Source organism: Pipistrellus kuhlii, unplaced genomic scaffold (assembly GCF_014108245.1).
Source record: "Pipistrellus kuhlii isolate mPipKuh1 unplaced genomic scaffold, mPipKuh1.p scaffold_m20_p_4, whole genome shotgun sequence".
Lineage (NCBI taxonomy): Eukaryota > Metazoa > Chordata > Mammalia > Chiroptera > Vespertilionidae > Pipistrellus > Pipistrellus kuhlii.
In genome coordinates, this window is record NW_023425540.1 from 69552991 (window position 1) to 69569447 (window position 16457).

At 41.8% G+C, this 16457-nt stretch overlaps 1 protein-coding gene across 3 annotated transcripts in view; it reads right to left on the minus strand.

Moving 5' to 3' along the window:
• FBN2 (fibrillin 2) overlaps positions 1 to 12286 on the minus strand; it is a 234378-nt gene extending 222092 nt beyond the window's left edge. For 2 of the 3 annotated variants that reach the window (XM_036410160.2, XM_036410159.2), the window contains exons 1-4: positions 11411 to 12215; positions 10551 to 10633; positions 5612 to 5710; positions 2493 to 2588 (exon numbers count right to left, since the gene is read on the minus strand). In XM_036410160.2, coding sequence (XP_036266053.1) covers positions 2493 to 2588; positions 5612 to 5710; positions 10551 to 10633; positions 11411 to 11658 — 526 coding nt within the window. In that variant the 5' untranslated portion in view covers positions 11659 to 12215. Of the gene's footprint in view, positions 1 to 2492; positions 2589 to 5611; positions 5711 to 10550; positions 10634 to 11410 lie in introns of all 3 variants that reach the window. The other variant, XM_036410158.1, reaches the window with a different exon arrangement.
• Between the last annotated feature and the right edge of the window lie 4171 nt (positions 12287 to 16457).

A 16457-nucleotide genomic window follows, 5' to 3' on the forward strand; every position in this document is an offset into this window, starting at 1 on the left:
AAGAGGCTCAAATGTATGTTTGTACACTCATGTTCACAACAGCATTATTCACAATAACCAAAATACGGAAGCACTTCTTGTGTCCATTGATGGAAACATTCATAAACAAAATATGCTATTTACATAAAATGGAATATTATTCTGCTTTAAAGTACTATATGATTACAGTTATATGAGGTACTTAGAGTAGTCAAATTCATAGAGACAGAAAGTAGAATGGTGACTGCCAAGAGCTGGGGTGAGAGAGAAATGAGCAGTTACTGTTTACTGGGTACACAGTTTTAGTTCAGCAACAGGAAAAAGGGGCTGTAGATGTATGGTGGTGATGGCTTCACAACAATGTGAATGTGCTTAATGCTACTAAAGTGTACACTTAAAAATGGTTAAAATGGAAATTTTTATGTTACATAGATTTTACTACAATTTAAAAACATTTTAACTGCCACAAAATAAAATAAGCTTACTTTAAAAGAAGCTAGATATTCTTGCACATCTAAGACTCAGTCTATTCTGATGAGCAATTCTTAGGGAGGCTTTAAAGATTAGCAATAACAAAACCAGAGTCTGAATCTGATGAAATGCAAATGAAGAAAATAGGGACTTTCTTACAATTTATGATTCTGCTTTCTTTCATGTCATGTCCTTCCCATAAGAGACCCACAATTTGGGAAACACTAACCTAAAGTATTCCCCAGTGATGTGCAACAATCCAGGAGCTACAATCTTTACATCCTTGCCAAAATGTTATTTCTTAATTAGGACAGGATATTCTCCAGTGATTGAAGATAAGAGCTTTGCTGGATTAAAGTTCCCTCTTTCATAATGACATCTATGTTCTTTTAAAAAAAATTTTATTGATTTCCGAGAGAAAGGGAGAGGGAGAAAGATAGAAACATCAATATGAGAATCATTGATTGGCTGCCTCCTGCACACCTTTTTATTGATTTCCGAGAGGAAGGGAGAGGGAGAGAGAAAGATAGAAACATCAATATGAAAATCGTTGATTGGCTGCCTCCTGCACACCCCTGAAACCTAGGCATGTGCTCTCGACCTAAATCAAACTCAGGACCTTTCAGTCCACAGGCTGATGCTTTATCCACTGAGCAAAAAACAGCTACGGTGATGACATTTAATTTCTAAAAAATTATTTCACAACCCTGTACTATGGTATTATATAATTAAATATATTTTTATTGGGACTCAAAAGAACTGTTGGCCCAGAAAGGAACTCACTACAGACTGATTCATTTGCCTCTCAGCATAACCATTATGGCTTGTCTCAGTTTAGGTTCTTACAAGGGTATTTCTTAGATTACATGATCTCACACATCTAGAGGAAATAATGAACAACATAAACTGATGAACAAAAACAGACCCAGAGAAAGAGAAGCAGCGATCAGACTCTCAAACCTCAGAGGGAAAGTAGGGGAGGGTGGGGGTAAGGGGAAGAGATCAACCAAAGGATTTGTGTGCATGCCTATAGGCCTAGCCAGTGGCCATGGACAACAGGGGGGGTGAGGGCATATGTAGGGAGGGGTTTGAGATGGGAATGGGGGGATGAGGACAATTATGTGATACTATAATCAATAAAAAAATATAAATATAAATATTTTTTTTGAGAAAAAAAAATATATTTTGAGCAAAAGAAAATTTATAAGATTGGCTCTCCAAGGGTTAATTTTGGGAAATCCTATAAAAGTCATATATCCTATATAATGAGAGGAGTATGCTAATTATCCATTATGCCCTGAGGTGTAACAACCAACTGCATAAGGACCAGATCATGGATCTGCAGGAGGAAGGGACAGGAAACTACGAGCAGGCAGTTGAGAGCTACAGGAAGGGGCAGGGCAGCAAGCTGAGGGTGAGGGGAGGGAGAGGGGGAAGTTACGGGAGAGTGGGACAGTGGGAAGAGGGCTCAAGGAGGGTGGGGCAGGGAGCTACCAGCAACAGAGAGCTACCAGCTGTGTTGGGCAGGTGGGCAGCTGAGGCAAGTGGCAGCAAGCTACTCATGCATTAATTCATGCGCAGGGCTACTAGTGTATATGTGTGTGTGTGTGTGTGTGTGTGTGTGTGTGTATGTATGATCATATAGACAAGCACACACACATATGTGTGTGTGTGTGTGTGTGTGTGTGTGTATACTGTAGAGAGATCAAAGCAAAGAAAACCATTATTTTTTCAGAAAGATATACCAATTTTATGAAGACAGATAAAAAGAAATAATATTTACTGGTGATATGTGTCAAATTTGATAAAGCACTAGTGGTATTTAACAACATCAATACTACACAATGCAAAAATTATTTAAAAGGCAGAAAAAAATCCTAGTAGGTAAAAATTAGAAATTTAGTTATAAAGTATGCTTACTACATAAAATTACTTTTTTAAAGGATCATGGGCTTCACAAGACCTTACATTATGACTTAGTATGAAATACCTACTAAATCTCATAATATCTACTAAATCAAGTCTATGCTAATGTTCCTTACGTTGTCCACAGTAAGTTCCAATATATCCCTTCTGGCACTGGCAATGGTCTTCTGCACAGGTCCCACCATTCATGCATCTAACGCTGCACTGCTGAACTGCAAAAGACAACAAAAAATATAAAAACATCAATGGTCAAAATCACAGTATCTGTGAGTTATAGAACTATACTAAATATTCAAGTCAATGAAAATGTTATGCCCCAAGCATATCTGTATTTATTTGTAATAAGTGCACACATGAACATATCTATTAGAACATATGTTATTAAGTACATGTTTAAGATATATTATACTTTCAGTGTGAAAGGAAATAAATATAAGATAACTAGAAGTGTAGTTTCCAAGATGCAGGAGACAGCTTAGAATGCAGGGGCCAAGTACCTGCCAGCTGAGTTCGTGTCCTGCTATCATGAGGGTCTTGGTATCCACTCTCATGGAGCTTCCATTTCCATGGGAAATAGATAAAACACAAGAAAACCAATACCATGATGTCACTGTAAATTGTGATAAGTTCTCTGAAGGAAACAGTGTTGTAAAGAAGAACAGTTTGGAGCAAGAAGGTATCTATATACAGGAACCAGATGAGACCACTCTGATGCAACATTAAACTGAATTCTGGACTAGAATATGCCACACATGAGAAGTACTACAGAGGAGAGGGCCCACCAAACCAAAAGGTCTTAGGATAATAAAAGGTTTCCTCTGAAGAACTAAACAGTTCACATGATTATAAAGAGGACGAATGAGAGGAGAAAATCTTAGAGAAGCAGTCAGAAGCCAGCTATAATAGATAATGCAAGGCCTCCTGTGCCATAGAAGTGTTTGCATTATCCCAAATTCAACTGGGAATCATTGAAAGGATATAAATAAGACAGTAAAGTGATATGATTTATATTTTTAAAGGATTACTTTAGCTGCTCTGTGGAGAATGGATTTAATGAGGGCAAGATTAGAAGCTAGGGAAACCAAGAGGTCGCTGCAATAGTCCAGGTGAGAGGTGAGGGTGGCTTGAACCACATGGTAGCTGTGGTGATGGAAAGAAGATGGATTTGAGAACAGGCAGGTCTTCTTTAAAAGACTTGATGTGAGAAAAAGAGAAGCAGTTGTTTAAGTACTGGGTGGATGATAGTGCCATTTGCTGAAGCAAGAAAAACTGTGGAAGAAGTAGACTCTGGTCAATAATGAATCAATGGTTTCATGTGACCAAGTTTTAGATGCATTCAGTTGGAGAAGCTAAATAGGTAAATGGAACATGTGAATATAAGGCCCAGTGGAAGGATCTATTCCACAGACAATTATGAGTTAGCAACATCATGGTAGTACTTGAAGGCATATATTAAATGAGTTCATCTACAGAGAACAGAACTCTTGGGAATACCAAACATTAAATGAAGGCTAATGAAGGAGATACAGAAAGAAGACTAAAAAATAACAACCAAGAAAAGGAGGAATGTAGGCCACTGATAAGTTAAGGGAAAGGAAAGTGCTTCAAGAAGATAGTGATTAATGGTGATTAATAATGATTAATTCTTTAGGTAGGTAAAACAGGATAAAGACAAGAAAGAGTAGAAAAGTTTGTGATGGAAAGGTTGATAGTATTAGTCAATACTAAATGACTAATTCATGGATTCCCTATTGGATTATATTCCATAAACCGATGGTGGTCCAGAGAATACTCAGCTATCCAGGTAGAGGAATTAGGTAAAATTTCTTCAGGATTGGGTTTTTTGCTGAGGGCATACATGATAAAAATAAGAAAATAGGATAATGAAGGTACAGGCAAGGGTTTCTTCCATGCAATCAGACAAGGGATGTTCAGGATAGGTGTACAGGAAATCTGCTAAAAAGTCTCGATGAATTTTGAGTAATAGGTTTTAAAAGACTGTGAAAATGACAGATTATTTTCAAAGAAAGTGAAACCAGAGTTTTAATCAGAAGTTTCATCAGAAGACAATGACATTTCTTACATGAAACTTGAATCTTATATTCTTAAATCAGTGAGATTTTCTATTATCTTTACTTGGGGAAATTTTGTGGAGAAAAATGTTAAAAGTGTAACAAATTCAAACTACTTTAAGGCAGACACAAAGATTTATTTAATTATTGAGCAGTTAAATAAACAATATCATTTTCCTCCTTGTTATAATGTTATCTTAATCACGGCCTAAAAGATTAACCTGGGACTTAAAGACCCAACACTTTCTAATTGGGTCGTGAATAATACAATTTTAGTCCACTGTTACAGTGACCTTACAGAAATGTTGGGAGTTACTATGTGTAAAGCAAAGTAAGTTAACATATGTAAAGCATTTGGTCAGTAAATAATAAATATTTGTTTTCTCCTCAATCTTTTGATCCTTCCCCTTTAGTTAACCTACAAAACAGGATATGAGTCACAGAAGTTAAGCAAGGCAATAAATAGAGCTTAAGGTTTGAGTCTATAGGATAAGGGTGCAGAATACCTGAATTTAAATCTGTTACCCCGGGCTGAAATCGGTTTGGCTCAGTGGTAGAGCGTCCGTCTGCAGACTGAAAGGTCCCGGGTTCGATTCTGGTCAAGGGCATGTACATTGGTTGCGGGCACATCCCCAGTAGGGGATGTGCAAGAGGTAGCTGGTTGATGTTTCTCTCTCATCAATGTTTCTAGCTCTCCATCCCTCTCTTCTCCTCTCTGTAAATCTGTTACCCCGGGCAAGTTACATATGTGTGCTCAAATCTCCTTCTCTGTAAAATGGCTAATAATAGTATCTCATAGTATCTCTGTGTGAGGATTAAATAAGTGATATAGTCAAACACCCGGCACATTGTAAAAACCCAGTAAGTTATAGCTATTATTCACAAAGAATCACTTCTCCACTGAATCCAGGCTCTTTCGCTGCACTAACACATAGCTTCTGGACCAGAAATAAATCATTTTCTTAATGAAAAACATTATCCCATAACTCTTTAGTTGTTGGTGGCAACCACTAAGCCACCCAAGACTTACTCCAAAGATTAAAACAGAGGAGTAGTTAGTGAGGAAAATAACCATGGATTTATAGCTTCATTGAAAAGGACATTTAGAATTTACTCAAAAGCTTAAGGATAATGCAGTAAGTAAGGTCACATAAGAAACATACTTGATTTTGATCCACAGTTCGGCGATATTTGGCCACTGGAACAAGTACACATGTTAGGACGGGAACAAAATCCATCTCCACAACTATTTCTACATATTGCTGTAGAAAGCACAATAGGGAAATAAATGATTAATTAGGCAATAAACATGGTTTACCAGGAGAAAGTTATAGTTAAAAACAATAAATCTGAAAATATAAAATCGGTATATAATGTCTAATTTCAGATAGATATGTAATGAAATTACCCATGGTAGACATAAGAACAAGTATAATAAAGTACAAACAAATGAAGCTATTTCACATTCCATATTTCTAACTGTTGAATTCTCCTATATACAGGTTGTCTTTTTTACTCAAAGCAGAGTTTATATGCAGACTTTACCCTGAGAACCCAGTCTTGGTCCTAGGAAGCTGGGAGGGTTGATGAAACCCAGAGGTCCTGCACTCTCGGAAAACACAGCCCACTCTGTAAGGGACCTTCACATGAGACAGGGAATGTGAAATTGGCTGAGCCAGAGACTCCAGGCCCTAATGATTTGGCCAAGCCCCAGGGGTTCAATGCACATTCCTTCCCGGCTGGTATCTGACCTGCACCATCATCAATCTTTATTCCCCTTAATAATTCCTTCTCTCCTTCCTCCAGCCTTTCTTCTCTCATATTATCTCGGCAACCTAGCCTATTCCTGCTGCTCAGAAAAGCTGCTGCGACATTTTGATGGAGGGAGAGTCAAGGCCTCCTGCGGCTGTGACCTCCAAGGTATGAAGGTCATCACAGCAAAGACTGATAGGCACATACCATGGATCCTCAAAATCATTAGCTGAGCACATTCAAATGGTCTCTCCCATATTTAGAGTCAGTTCATTTAGGAGCTGAGAGATTTATCTCTATACCCACAATTGAATTCTCCACTGTGTACAAAAGCTATGTGCTTTAATGCTCCATGACTGGGTGCATGAAGACAAGAAGAGGAGAGAGAGTCTGGGAACACCCTGAAATTAGCTATAAATATTTATGCCAATGTGCATATATGTCTTGTGCTATAGAGGGACCCCATAATTTCAATCAGATCTGAGAACCTCAATAATGATAAGGGTGTGTTCTATAGAAGCAAACTATTTAGTAATAGTTTTTCTACTCTAAATTGCCTTTTGATATCCACATAATATCACCACCATTTCCATTAATATTCTCTATAAATGAAAATGTCATAGATCATGGTGTGAAAATAGAAAACTGATTTTAGGCAAGAACATGGTTCCTACCTTGAAGTTGACCTTTCTTAAAATGTACTAGTGTCTGATCACCAAAAACGTTCTAATGAAAAATGTTCACTAAAATTATTTTATTTCAAAGCCCCCTCATCCCCAGCAGGTAGACATTTAGTCTAGGCTTAGGTGACATACAAAGAATTCCTACCCAGGTCCTATAACCAAAGAAGGCCTGATTGGCTGGAGGTTGATTATCCTCAGACAGATCCATGTCATGGCCATAAGCTTGCCCATTATATCTGTGAGCCACTGAGAAGCAAGAATGCTCCTCACTTAAATTTTTGTCCTTCCCATAATCACATGAAAACTCTGAGATCCAAAAAATACCACAGGGAGAGGGAGAAAAGACCTGGGTGTTGGGATTTCAGTGATTGGGAGAAGATGCATGACACAATAAAGAGTATATTGTATGCAAGAGGTCTGAAGTTGAGTTCTTGTTCTGCCCCCGACCCACTGCAAGCATGGGGAGGGAAGAAAATACAGCTTCTCTGGGTTCAATTTTCTCATTGGTAAAATAAAACCAAAGGATTACATTGGAGTGTTCTGACCTCTCTTTGGGTCTCAAAGGCTATGATTGTGGGCCAATCCCTTCCCATTGTCATTCCACTGATCAAAATGGCCTTTATAGTATAACTTCCCAATAAGTAAATTAATAAGCAAACTTTTCCATTGCTTTATGTTCTTACAAGATTTTAAGAAACAAATGCAAAGTGAATTCTATCCTTTTGGAAACAAATATTTGGAAGTTTGGAAGGACCGTATTTTTCGGACCATAAGACTCTCCGGACCATAAGACGCACCAGTTTTTAGAGAAGGGAAATGAAGAAAAAAAGATTCTGAAACAAATAGTGTCCCAAAATATTTTATGTGCATTAAAACCCAACATCACAGTCATAAACACATATAATCAACCCTGTAAAGTAAACAGCAGCATTTAGAACCATTTTAGAGCCGGGCAAGCACACAGAGACCACACAGAGCCGGGCAAGTAAAAAAACTTTTTTTTTAAAGTATATGTGTAGGCTATATTTGGACCATAAGACGCAAGGACTTTTTCCCCCCACTTCTGGGGGAAAAGAAGTGAGTCTTATGGTCCGAAAAATACGGTACTTCAGTAATCTTAAAGCCACAATTAAGGACAATGACAATGAAACAGAGACTAAAATAAAAATGCAATAGGCTTCCAGTAGTTTGAGGAATGTTTTACTTTTAATATCTTTTTTTCCTTATGAAGCCTAGTCAAGGCCAAACATTAAAATTCTAGACGTTGACATTTTAATATCTTTCTTTAGAGAAAGAATGGGGATATACAAATGTATGAGAAAATTAATATTTGGTCCTCATTTTCTATTTGTATTTTACTTATTCTCTTTTTGTAAGCTGCCTCAGAGGTTTTCTTTGGTAAAATGATGGAACTTCAATAAACAGAAAAATAAATTTATTATCATCAGAAAATCCCAGAATCAAAATTCTTGATTTTGATTTGACAGTGATTTCAACTTGCTTAATACCTCCATATATTCTCATCTTAAATGTTGAAATAATTGGACTACAGAATTTAGTGCAAAAAATATTAAAAGTTAAAATTTAGGTGCAACCCATATGAAAGACTATAAAGGCATTACACTCTCCCTCCCTCTATTTTGTGCAGTTTCATATTCTTAGTACTCTTAATCTTTTCTAAATGCACTAATAAATATTTTTGTAGATATCTCTTGACATAAGTATAGCAAATGTTTCTTGGATATATAAAGATCATTTCAAGTATATGCCTTTTATAGATTCATGATCCATGTACTTTCCAGTGTATTTCATAAGCACCTAAATATTTCAAGTAGTAGAAATGCAGTCCATAATATTAAATTAGATTTTTAAAACTGATCTTCTAAACAAATAAATAACACAGTATTATCCAAAGACCAACAGTATTTAAAGCTGACACTCAGGAGGATATTTATATATATATATATATATATATATATATATATATATGTATATATATATATATATATATATATATATATATATCCCTACTGTAAATGTTCTGGAAGACTCTGTTCTCTGGAATTCCCATTCCACACTGATCCAATAAAATCTGACTTTACAGATTTTCAACACGTACCATAAACCAATCCCTTCTCCTCGGCTGCTCTCCAACTCAATAATGGCAGTCACATTCATTACATTTAGTGAGTCAGACTTTCCGCAGTGCCTAAGTCACTCCCAGCTAGTATGGCAGGTGTGTGGTGAGTGACGTTAGCTGTGTTAGGATTCTAGGAACATGTAAGTTTAAAGCAGACATAGTAATGCCCTACTGGCATGGAAGAGTAAATGCACCCTCCATAAATGCCTCACATATAGGACTTCTGTGTTGGAGGAAAGATTGCCATACACCACTCTTTTTAACAAAAGCAAGGGCTTATAATCAGAGGGTTTACTTTAAATATTTACGAACTGCCTTAAAGAACACAATTTTTGTTTCCTAGTTTTGCCTCATTACTGGAGTTGTGGGATTTTCAGGGTAGAAAAATAATTTTAAAGATGTCTCCACAATACTTGAGATTTTGTTCCTTTTTTAAAAACTGTACTGAAAAAAATTAAGAGTCTATCTCAAACCCACAAAACCAGTAAATATAGAGTGGGAGATGCCACTATATCCTTATTATCCCTTGGCTAGTGTGGCTTGCCCTTTTTCTCTGTTCACAGCTGCATAATTATCTATTCCCTGGAGAACATCAAGGTCAATCTAAAGTCAAGATTGGGCCTAAATGAATACGCTGTCTATAATACCTGGCTCTCCTCCCAACAAGACAAATGTGGCTGTGCTATGTAAACACACAGGAGTAGGTGGGTCATACTTCAACTCACAAGTTCACAGGCATGTGAAATAAGGCATCCATAGTCCATCACTGTGCGGCTGATAACTAATAACTTTTCTAATTAGAACTTGTAGAGCTGGATATATTCTTTGGAAACTGAGTAAAATAATCAGAACTTTTAAGATCAGATATGCAGGACTGGTAAAGTTCTAAGACTCACACTATGAAAATATACAGTAGACTATGAGATTTTTGGTCTATAAATCCTAAATCTAAATGTCTTCCAAAAAAATAAAAAAGTCAAGCCATTTGGAAGAGTTCTCCCTTTTAAAAATTTTGTTAACCTGGGTCAAGTGTAAATTTGCTCCTTTTATATCTATGTTGTGTGGCTGTTGAGATAAAATCAGATATAATTAAGTGGTTTTGTACAAAGGCTTAAGAAAGCTTGATCTTCCTAAGGCCTAAACCTCATGCAGAGTCAAAAGCCAGCTAATTTACATAACCACATTGTGGTCTTATCTGGACTCTTTTAGAAAAAAGTGGTTTTGCTTTATCTAGGGAATTGCTGTACTCCCCTATCCGTTTGTATTAATAGACATAGATAAAACTTCCAAGTATCTTGGAAATCTTTATCATCATTGCCCTTCAGCAGGCTAGAAGTGACATCTAAGCTGATGCAAACCGGCTGCTTCTCCCCCACCATTCAAAGAGGGCCACCTCCTAATCATCACACTATGTGGCCACTGGATTCTAAATGCAACTCTGTATCCAAAAGACTAAATGCAGGAGGTCCCACCCTTAGAAGGGCATTGGAGTGCTACCCCAAGCTGCGGCCCCAGCCAAGCACTCACGGACAATGCACTGGTTTCCTCCAGGCAGCGTCTTCCATCCAGGACAGCAGTAGGAGTGGAACCTGGATCCGCACACATTGGGCCTGCCAGGGAGGGGTGCAAAAACAAATGAGCAGTATTCATGAGCAAAGCCCTAAGAGAGTAGATTTCGGGATAACAAACAAACCCCAACTACCCTTCAAATGTTTGGGGTGCAGACATGGAAAGAGATGGGCTAGACGCAGGAATGGGGAGGGCAGCAACGTCTAAACATTGCCTTTCGCCTTTCATCTTCGCTTCGTTGCTGCCTTTTTTAAAGGGGAGAAAGAAACGTGGCAACATATAATTTGCTACTATTCTAGCCTCCAGATGCAGAGAACAAAGGGAACATTCCCATTCCGTTTCGAAAATCTTTGCCCTTGTCCCTCCTGATCAACTGTTACTTTGGCCCCGAAGTGTCAAGGAAGAGGCGTCGAAAGGTTCTTGGGTTCTTGATTAGGGTGAACTGTAAGCCCCGCACGCGTCCTCAAACAAAAGGCTCGGGAGCGGCGCCCCCGACGGTGGGGAGAGCAGGCTGACTCCACCAGACCTGAGCGGTGGACTCCGGCGCTCCTTCCTCCCGACTTTCGGAACCTGTTCCTGCACCGTGAGCTCCGCAGACGCTCTGCGATAGGCACCCAGGGGCCTGCGACCCATCTGCCGCCCAACTGCACCGAGGGAGGCCCTCGGACAGCAGAGGAAAAGAGGGTGGCGTTCCTGAAAGTGTTCGGAGTCTCCCGGTGGAGGGGGCCCGCGGCTCTGACCGCCAAACTAGATTAGGGGAGGGGGGAGGATGGAAAGCTGCCAAGTTGAGGGTCCCCTGGGGCGGACTGCCCACCTACCCTCGAAGCACGTCCTGTTGTCCTCGCCTGCGGACACGGCTGGCCACCACGGCGCCCTCCTCCCGGTACTCGGGCACCGCGAACCCGCCTTCAGAGCCTGTGGCTGCGGGTCGGACCTGCTGCGGCTGGGGGCCGGGCGGCTTGGGCGGCGGGGGCTGGGGCTGGCTGGCCGTGCCCTGCGCCCAGAGCGCCACGCAGCCCAGCCACACGAAGTAAGGCTGCACACACAGCCGCCGCCGTCTCCCCATCGCGGGCGCCGAGAGCGCGCAGACCCCGGTCCGCGGAGAGCGAGCGCTCGAAGGCAAAATCCGCGCGGCCAGAAAAGAGTCAGGGTCTAGCAAGCCCTTCGTCGGCTTCCGAGTCTCCCTTGGGCTCGGGCTCCCAGCTCCACCGGGAGCCCCGGGCCGGGCGCCGGCCCCTTCGCGGACTGCGGGGGCGCGAGCTCTAGCGCAGCAGGCGGCGAGGCGCGGCTGCAGCCCCGCGCGGTCCACGTTGCATCCCCCGGGCCACGGCCTCGAGCGACTCCAGGACCGCCGGCGGGTGGGGGCGGGAAATTACAAAAGTAACCCGAGCAGCCGCGGCGTAAAGTTACAAAGAAAGCGGACCTCGGGAGGAAAAAAAGGGGGCCTGTGCGCAGCGGTTCGGCGGATTCCCGTGCGCTCCCGGCACAGATCCTGGAAAGCTGCAAAAGTAGCCAGAAGGAAGCCGGCAAGGCAGCAAATAAAAGTAGCCCCCGAACGAGGAGGATTTACTCCCGGCTCGCCCAGAGTCCCGCGGGGCTGCAGCGGCTGCGGCGGCCGTGGAGCCCGGCTGAGGTGCGCGGCCGGGCGGGCCGGTGAGAGGAGGGCGGGAGGCTGGACGCGGGGAAGATGCGGCGGGGAGGGCGCGGCGGGGGTTTTGAGGCCGGGCGGGCGCGGGGCGGGCCGCGGGCGCGGCTGTCAGTGGGGGCTGGAGCGCAGCCTCCACACGTGGGGCGCAGCCCCGACCCGGGGGCCGGCGCAGAGTGGGCGGGGACAGAGTAAGGGGGCGATTGGGTGGGGAGGAACAAGGGGAGCTAGGGCCTGGGGGAGGGGAAGAGGAAGGAAGGGGGTAGGATGAAGGAAAGAGAGAAGGCTGAGATTGGGGAGAAGGAGGTTGCGGGGGCAAGCCGGAGAGGAAGGCCGGGGCTGGAAGGGGCTTGGAAAGAGGGACTGGCGAGCCGGGGTACGAGAGGAAATGAGCGGGGGATGGGGGCGAGGTTAGGGCGAGGAGAGGAGTGAGAAAGGGGAGGGAAGACGGGGGCCGGGAGCAGCGGGCCGTTGGGTCGGTAGGAGGGGGCTGGGGGGCCGGCTGGAGGGGGCGAGGTTGTAGTCGGCTTTGCTTCCCGTCCCCCTCAATTGGCCGCTCGCTCTGTTTTGACTGCCGGTACAAAGCGAGCAGACGACGGGGGAGGGGGCGGTTAGGGACCGGATTTGGGAAAGGAGGCAGCAGCCCCTTCCCCTCCCCCCTCCGCCCTCGCCGGGCGGCGGACCGGGGACTAGGGTCTCTAAAAGTGCTTGGCTCGCTAGGTCAGCAGCTAAACTAGCCTACCAGGCAGACGCCACAAGTTTAAGAGTGAGAACTGTTCCTACCACAGGGACCCGGACCCAGACCCGGGGTGCGAGAACTCACAGCCAAGCAGGAATGGAGACTAGCACGGAGTTGGCAACCTCAATCTGAGAAGGCCAGGCCTTCCCTACCACCATCCTACCCTCACCTCCCCAGCGGGAGCAGCGTCAGTCTGAGGGACCCAAAGAGGGGCTGGGTGTTTCCAGACTGAAATTCGCCGCCCTCCAGCTCCAAAAAGGAGAACAGGCGGCCACGGGGGCCTAGGCACCCAGTCCCAGGGAGTCAGCGCAGGAGCTGTACCTCAGGGTGACCCTGTCTGGGGTTGCAGCCAGAAAGGAGTTAGAGCCCCTGGAGTGTGCGCTTAGGGGAAGGAGTAGATGGGCGGAGAGCTCAGGGCGGGTAAATGGGCCTTGGGGCATATCCTTATTTCCTGGCTTGGACTCCTGATTAATTATTAAACCCTAGCAATTGGTTCATTCAGGCCGGGACTTGCCCTCTGAACCCTTAGACCTGCCTTTGCACTCACCCGCCTTTGGGGTCTTCCTTTGTGCCCCAGCTTTCATGAGGTCTCTGCGAAGTTCTGGTAGTTTCCCAGTCCGTGGCATTTCATAATTAGAAATCAACACCCCTGAAAACTAGGGCTGACCATTCAAGCACAGTGTAGGAAACAGTACAAGAGAGCAATGTCTGGATTATTCAGGCTTAGAGAACCTTACTTTAAAGATACGTATACACACAAAAATTTTCCCCTGGCCTGAATTGCCCAGATGTGCTATTTGGCAGCCAAAATTCTCTGAGAATTGGCATAACTCCCTGCGTTTTTCCCCCAATGTAGTTGGACAAAGAGTCTTAAGGTAGTATCCCTTCTTAAAATATTCTGACAAGGTATTAAAAAAAAAGATAGGCATCACATACTTCCATGTGGGACATCAATTTGTTTAAATACAAAGAAATTAAAGACAGCAAGAGAAGTATTTTTCATTCAGTTGAAATTATGTTAATCAAGAGAGCTAAATAAAGTAACTATCCCCTGGGTTAGTGCTGTAATCATATTCTTAAAAACATTTAAACAGGGTTAATAGGCTTTCATTTAATACTTAAATTGCTTCATTGTTCATTTATCACATCAGATCCAAATGTTCTAAAATTGCTTATGCATTTATCTTTTGATGCACCAATTCCACTTTTAAAGATCTATTTCAAAGATATACAAGAAAAAAAAGAAATGAACACTGACGCACTCTTAGTAACAGATTTCCCATCAATAGGGAATTAATTGATTGTATACACCTTAACCCATTCAATAGATATATTGAATAACCTTAAATTGAGTTAAAATACCAATATGGAATCAGAACTTACCTTTACCTTTATCTTTCAAAAACATATGCATTTCCTAGCCCAACACATTGAAAAGATCTGGAAGTAGTGACAACCCAACAACAATAAACACCCTTTGTGCCCAGATTGTGGTCCTTAAATACCATTTTCCAGTAAAATAAATGAGGGCTTCTTGAATAAGTATATGATTTCAGGGCTGGGACAGGAAATATGTAAGATGAGTCTGAACTATCTATACTGTCATACTTGAAAGCAAGGAAATTATCAACAATTAGGATCATGCTGAAAGGAAACGAGAGCTACTTGAAAAAGATCCCACTGACCAAAGATGAGAAGAGTTGGGCTTAAAAAAAAATACTGCCAAGAATTGAAATAAAAGAAATATGTAAATATTCAAGCGTTACCAATGGTACTTAACACAAAAACTTAATTGGTCACTTCTGGAAGTTGTTAGGTACAGCTAATTATTCTAGGAACACTGATAAATAAAATAAATAATCAAAATCTTATCCTACCTTTGCTGGACAGACTCAGAGAAAGTATTTATCGATATTTAAAAAGAGTTGTGAATGGCCCTGGCAGGTTTGGGTCAGTGCATAAGAGCATCGGCCTGCAGACCTAAAGGGTTCAATCCTGGTCAACAGCACATACCTTTGTTGCAGGCTCCTCCCTGGCCCAGGCCCTCGTTGGGGCTCATGCAGGAGGCAAACCATCGATGTGTTTCTTTCACATCCATGTTTCTCTCTGTCTTTCACTCTCTTTCTCACTCTCTCTAAAGATCAATGGAAAAATATCCTTGGGTGAGGATTAAAAAAGTTTTTTTAAAGCTGTGAATGCTGAAATGATAGAATTAGAAAAATCGTGACTTTGCAAAATCTAATAAAATGATGGACCCAGACAAGAGTTATCAATGATTGCTAAAACTATTAAGTCAGTGATTCTCAACTGGGGACCTTTGATAATATTTGGAGACATTTTTTATTGTCACAACAAGATGGTATGGGTATGTATGTGTAAGAGGATTGAGGCTAGCAGAGATGCTGCTAAATATCCTACAATGCAGGGTCCCCCATATAGGACATTCTTCTATATCAAAAATTATCTGGCCCAAAATATCAATACATTTAGAAATCCAGCATTAAGAGATAAGTCAATAAGGAACTTTTAAATGAATGATTCAAGCTGTTACCACCAGAACCTACATTTCTGAAAAAGCAAAACAACCATAATTGTATATCTACTTAAGTGGTGCAATAGGAGGCACATAGAACCACCTATGAAATCTGTGTCAAAAAAAATGAACCTGAATAAAATACATTGCTATTGAACTATCAGTTTCTAGGAACTATGGAGGACAGTGGAACATATTAAATGATACCCATGAATATATTCAACCAGACCTAGAATATGAGAAATATCACAGAACCAATTTCCTTCAAATAAATGACATGGGTAGAGAGAAGGAAGGGGAACTGCTTTGGTCCAACAACCAAATGCAATGTCTGTACCTTATTTGGGATTTTTATTTAAACACAGGTGTAAATTTATATTTTGGGGGCAATCTGTGGGGACATTAGAGATTAAGGATGTATTTCCAATTTGTGGAGGTGTGACAATAATATCAGTTATATTTTCTAATACTATTTTCCTACAAATTCTGAAATACGGTGTGAGTGGAGAATCTGGGTAATGAAATACCCTATTGGGATGGTATCAGAGGAGCTCTAGTAGAGGGCTCAGTGCTTTTATCATTGTTCATCCCATGGTGTCTCGAGAAGCCATTGGGAGTAGTAATGAAGCACTCTTCTCCCTCCTAGCCAGAGGTTTAGAAGGCAGTTGATACTTCCATCCCTGCTTAGCAATAGTGCTCCTCATGCTCCAAGTGAGTCAACAGAGGCAGAATTTGAACTTCTACTGCTATCTAGCAGTAACAAGGCAGCAACCCTTTTCCCCACCCCTCTGCATAGTGCCAGAGGTGGCTGCTAAAACAGATTATTTAAATATGATCCAAAGTCTCCTAACCTAATGCCCAAACATAATAAAAAAATTACTCATCATACCAAGGAACAGGAAACTCTCAACTTAAATAAGAAAAGAAAATCTTGAATATTAATTTACC